General features: G+C 41.4%; 1 protein-coding gene across 1 annotated transcript; it reads right to left on the minus strand.

Moving 5' to 3' along the window:
* Positions 1 to 317: 317 nt before the first annotated feature.
* On the minus strand, positions 318 to 4,849 carry FABP7 (fatty acid binding protein 7). Its single transcript, XM_054022840.1, has 4 exons — positions 4,603 to 4,849; positions 3,646 to 3,818; positions 2,908 to 3,009; positions 318 to 673 (listed from the first exon to the last, which is right to left on the minus strand). The coding sequence occupies exons 1-4, from the start codon at positions 4,673 to 4,675 to the stop codon at positions 623 to 625; spliced, it is 399 nt and encodes a 132-aa protein (XP_053878815.1). The 5' UTR covers positions 4,676 to 4,849; the 3' UTR covers positions 318 to 622.
* Between the last annotated feature and the right edge of the window lie 249 nt (positions 4,850 to 5,098).

A 5,098-nucleotide genomic window follows, 5' to 3' on the forward strand; every position in this document is an offset into this window, starting at 1 on the left:
ATTATTATTATCAGAGAGGAAGGGGACTGTCAGTGGTTTGAGCCAGGGAGATAGTACCCATGTTTCCTCTCACCTCTCTGCCCCCACTGCAGCACTACAAAGATGCTGCTCCTGAGTTTCTCAAGCAAAGAGAAGCCACTAAATTGGAGTGAAGTCACACCTGGTTTCTTGTTTGACCAAAGTGACCCCATATAGCCCAGCCTACTGTAGCATCTTGCCACCACCCCTCCTTGCAGTATTAACCCCATTTAGGAAATGTTTTTATATCACCTCCTCCAAAGCACTGAAACACTAGTCCATTAAATGCAAAACCAGCATGAGTTTAAAAACATTTTAATTTTAAGTTTGAATTGCATTTCATAACATGTCAAATATGTTCCATTTATTGTAAAAAACGAAGACAAGTGTTTCAGAGATTTAATGCAAAGTTCTACCTGTTGCATTTTACTGAACAAGAGTTTGCCAATTGATGGTATAAAGTAAAAATAAAAAACCAACAACCCGCAAGCTCTTCATTAACCTTTCATGCCAGTAATGTTCATGTCACTTAGCTACGTTCAGTTTTGGATGGCAGTTAAATGCATCCAGCAGGAGTAACACCTGGACAGGGGACAGGTAGGTTCTATGCTTTCTCATAGTGGCGAACAGCAACCACATCACCAAAGGTGAGAGTCTGCAAGTTGGAGAAGAAATAGAGAAGTTAAAACACCATACCACGTTTCATAACCATTTTCTACTTATTGCTAAATCTAAAGAGGTTGTTCTAATGCAAGGGTTCTCAAACTGTGGGTTGGGACCCCTCAGTGGGTTGCAAGGTTATTACATGGTGGGGGTCGCAAGCTGTCAACATCCACCCCAAACCCTGCTTTGCCTCCAGCATTTATAATGGTGTTAAATATATAAAAAAGTGTTTTTAAATTATAAAGGGGGGTCGCACTCAGAGGCTTGCTATGTGAAAGGGGTCACCAGTAAAAAAGTTTGAGAGCCACTGTTCTAGTGGTTGTAAATCATATAAAAGTAAACAAAACATGATCGTGCACCCTTAATATTGAGTGAAAACATTCAGCGTTGTGGTTCCTACAGCAACCATACCTTTCTTATTGCTGTTTTCAATACAGAGTAACTCATGATACACTAGATCAGAAAGGGGACCAAAATAAAGGATGTCTAGGAACCAAAACAGAATTTCCTAACTTTTGTGCATTTAAACTCTCAGCCATAACATTGAACCTATATTAAAAAAATTTATTAAAACAAAAACAAACAGACAAAAACCACACTGATCCCATATCAGAATGTGCAATGCACTATGTGTATATTTCAATGTTCATATGCAATACTTATTATATGTAGGGGGTATATGTAAAGGGAATCAAGTGTTCAATAAATGTACCATGTCCACTGATTGTATATGTAATCACTGAATATGGCTGGTAATTCTAATGTATGGAACTCCCAATATATTGCCTCTTGGAGGTGCCAATCATGAAGACTGAAATTTTCCCAAGTTACTGGGTGGGGGCTCGAGACGGTTTTGGTTATATTGTTGAAAAGGAACGCCCTAGATATTAAACCCTTCTTGCTGCCCACTCCCACTGGCAGAAGGGATAGCTGTTTGCATATCTGCAATTTTGCATCCCAAATTCCTGTTCAGATTTCTTGTAAGATAGTTTGCTGCACACGGGCAAATACCGTCGTTACTTGCTTTATAACAAGCAAACTTAAGAACACATATTTCTCATTGACCAACTACATATTGTGTCTGCACTTTTAAGTTTAAACTATTTGGAATTCTCCACACACGAAGAGAGAGAGAGAGAGTGTGTGTGTATCTGAACAAAAACAAGAGTTAAAGACTGATTCTCCAATGGCCAGGTAACAGAAAGTAAAGTAGCTGAACACACTTCTTTTTCATGCCAAGAACAAACATGAGAAATTTCAGCCCAGAGGCTACATTTCCAAACCCCCTTCCTCCCAGTGTTATAAAGGTTTAGAACATGTGTACTTTTCAGCCATAGCTTTAGTATCACTGCCACCAGGGCAGTCTGTAGACTTCCCACCACCTGGTGAGTGCAGGGCACACCCGACCCCTGCTGCAGTGCCCAGGGACATAGCTCAGGGGAAGGGGTGTAGTGGGAGCATGGCTGGGGACGGAGCAGGGGCGGGGGCTATGGGGAAGGGGTGGAGTGGGCATGGGGTGGGAGTGGCGGCAGCTTTCCTGGCCAGATCAGGCTGGCCATTGGAGCAGCACGCAGCTGTGTAGTTTGTGTATGGGTAAAGATGGCCCTGACTGCCACAACATTATAATCCTATTCCCAAAGCATCACTGGAGGTAGGTGGGTTAAAAGCATAAAATATTACTCTTTACATGAACCTCTTCCCCTGGTCATCATTTTGGAAAATAATCTAAGCAGGAATACTCCATTCATTATGAAATGCAAAAATCCTCAAGATATATTACCCCAGAGAAATACTTATTCTAAGTAACTAGTTGCACATGGAAGTATAAGACAATTTTATTTTAGTGATCTAAAGTACCACCTGTTTAAAATGGATTGATGCACATTTAATCAAATAGTTCATATTTTTGCAGTTCCAGAAGTGTATTTTGTTTCATTTGGGATTAGTACAATGCTGTATTTAACTCCCCTCCCCTCAAAAGTCTAAAATGTCATTGACTTTCTGAAGACTGTTAACTAGAGCTGGTTGAAAAATGCTGAAAGTTTTCCATTGTCCATAAACAGATTCAGAGCAGCATATATATATATATATATGTGAACTTTTAAAAATTCTCAACCAGCTTTACAGATAACTAGCTCTAGATTTTAAATAAAAATAGCATGCTCTCAATAGATCTAAACAAATAGTTAACCTGATACATATGAGCTCAGTGATCATTTTACTTACCATTACCATTTTGCCATCCTTAATTTCTCTAACAAAGTTTGTCTCTTTGCCGTCCCATTTCTGTACATGAACTAGTTTGTCTCCATCCAGGGTCACAACTGACTGGGATATCAAAATATACAAAGAGAAGGATTAATTTAAAACAGTAGCAGATACTATTCAGATTTCTAGGGAATGTATTCAATAGCCTCTACTAGATTCTCTTCAACAAACTTACTCAAACCTGGCATAATAAAGGAGTTCTAGGCATTTTAAATCCAAACCCACGAACCCTCCTTGTTTAAAATGAAAAGTCCATTTGATTCTTGTTTGTACAAAAAGGATTAAATAAATCCTGCTTTGTGTGTCCCAGTGACATTTAAATGATAATTTCACATTTGCTCTGGTTTAGCAACTTTTTAAAGCCCCCAAAGTTCAGGAAGGATGTACTTCCTCATTTCAGTTGAGAATGATGTCTCCTAAACTGATTTTTGGATTAAAGTGACTGGTACAAAAATATGGATGGGGTATCTAGCAGAATTCCTTCATACTGGAAGGCCAAAACGTATGTCATAACATCCAGACATACTTTTGTGTCTCTAGATGAGTAAAATGCGGTCTTGTCTTTCCTTACACTCCCTTTCTGTGCTACAAAACTAAACTAACTGTGACAAAGAAGTTGAATCATTCTCCCTAGTCCCTCCCCCACCAAAAGATAAGACTTTTCAAATGCTACAGCCTGAGAGGGTGTTCACTTACTTTGCAGTTTCTGTCATCTGGGGTAGTTTCCTCAAACTCTTCTCCAAGCTTGAAGCTGATTTCAGTGTTCTTGAAAGTGCTCTGGGTCCTGATCACTACTTTGTCCCCTTCATTGCTGATTATCACCGTGGGCTTAGTGACGTTCCCCACCTGCCGAGTAGCAAAGCCCACTCCTAACCCGCCAAATGAAAACAAAAATCCATCAGACCCTGATTTCTTTTACACCCTGTTTGCCAAACAATGAGGTGAAACCTCCTATCCTGTTCTGCTCCTTTCACTATCACACTACACTTTACACTTCTCTGCCCAGTCATCCATACCTCATCTATCCACTGTCCTACAGTCTAGCTCACTGTATATATTTCTGAGTCCTCAGGTATCCACTTAAGAAACACAATATATTGTAATAATGACCCCTTAGGTCAACAGTGTAGTACATCAGCTTCTTGTCACTGAATTAGTGACAGTTACTTTTTGCTTATTTAGATGGCAATCTTTATCATTCCTGTACAATGACAGGGACCTGTTTGTTTATTTGCAAGCAACTTTTGTTGATACAGTTGATCTCATTGTCTTTTCCTAAAATAAAGTTTTAAAACAGGCTCAATGCATTACCACTCTGTTCCCCCGCCTTCCCCGCCCCCCCTTACAAACCCACCATGCAAATTATATCTATATCACGTTAACTTTGATAAAGAATGAAACAATGATGGAAATAACAGAGCAGGCAAAGCCACGGCACTTTCACATTCACATTCTCTGCAGCAACATTCAGCTCAGCTAGACAATGATTCTTTTTTTGGTTCTACTCAGAAATCACTCAGAAGCTTTAATCCAGTGCAAAATCCCAAATCCCACGATCACTCTCCAACCTATCTGTGCTGGAAAACATCATCAAAACTTCAGGAACAATTTCAGCAGCCCAATGGGTGATTAGCAATAGCTCCTTTTACCTACCCAGCGCCTTCATGTATTCATCAAAATTCTGGCTGTCAATCAGCTTCCAGGTAGCACAGAATGCCTCAACCATTGTGGCCGCAGGAAGGGTTAGACAGTTGGAATGAAGCTGGCAGGTGGGAGGCTGTGTCCAGTCCTGTTGGGATTTTAAACCTAAGAGAATCTCCTGCACCTCAACTACAGCTCAGCCCCCTTCTTATTGGGACTCGGAGAAGGGGCGGACAAAGAAGAAAGGACCTACATTGCCACCCTCGCCTCCTCCCCCCGCCCTCTCCCTCTTCCTTTGAAGTAAAGGCGAGGAGGGGCTGAAGGGTTTCAGTCCTCTCTGTGATTGGATCAGGCCACTGGGTCAGCAGAGCAAGTCTTGTGCCGCCCACCCTTTACCCTGAAGCCCTCTCCTGCCTAAGAGGGGGGGCGGGGGAGGGCTCTGCTGCTGCTGGGGGAGCAGAGTGGGGGGTGGGGGGGAGAGAGAGAGAGAGGGCGTCATTCAAGTCCT

Source organism: Malaclemys terrapin, chromosome 3 (genome assembly GCF_027887155.1).
Source record: "Malaclemys terrapin pileata isolate rMalTer1 chromosome 3, rMalTer1.hap1, whole genome shotgun sequence".
Classification (NCBI taxonomy): domain Eukaryota; kingdom Metazoa; phylum Chordata; order Testudines; family Emydidae; genus Malaclemys; species Malaclemys terrapin.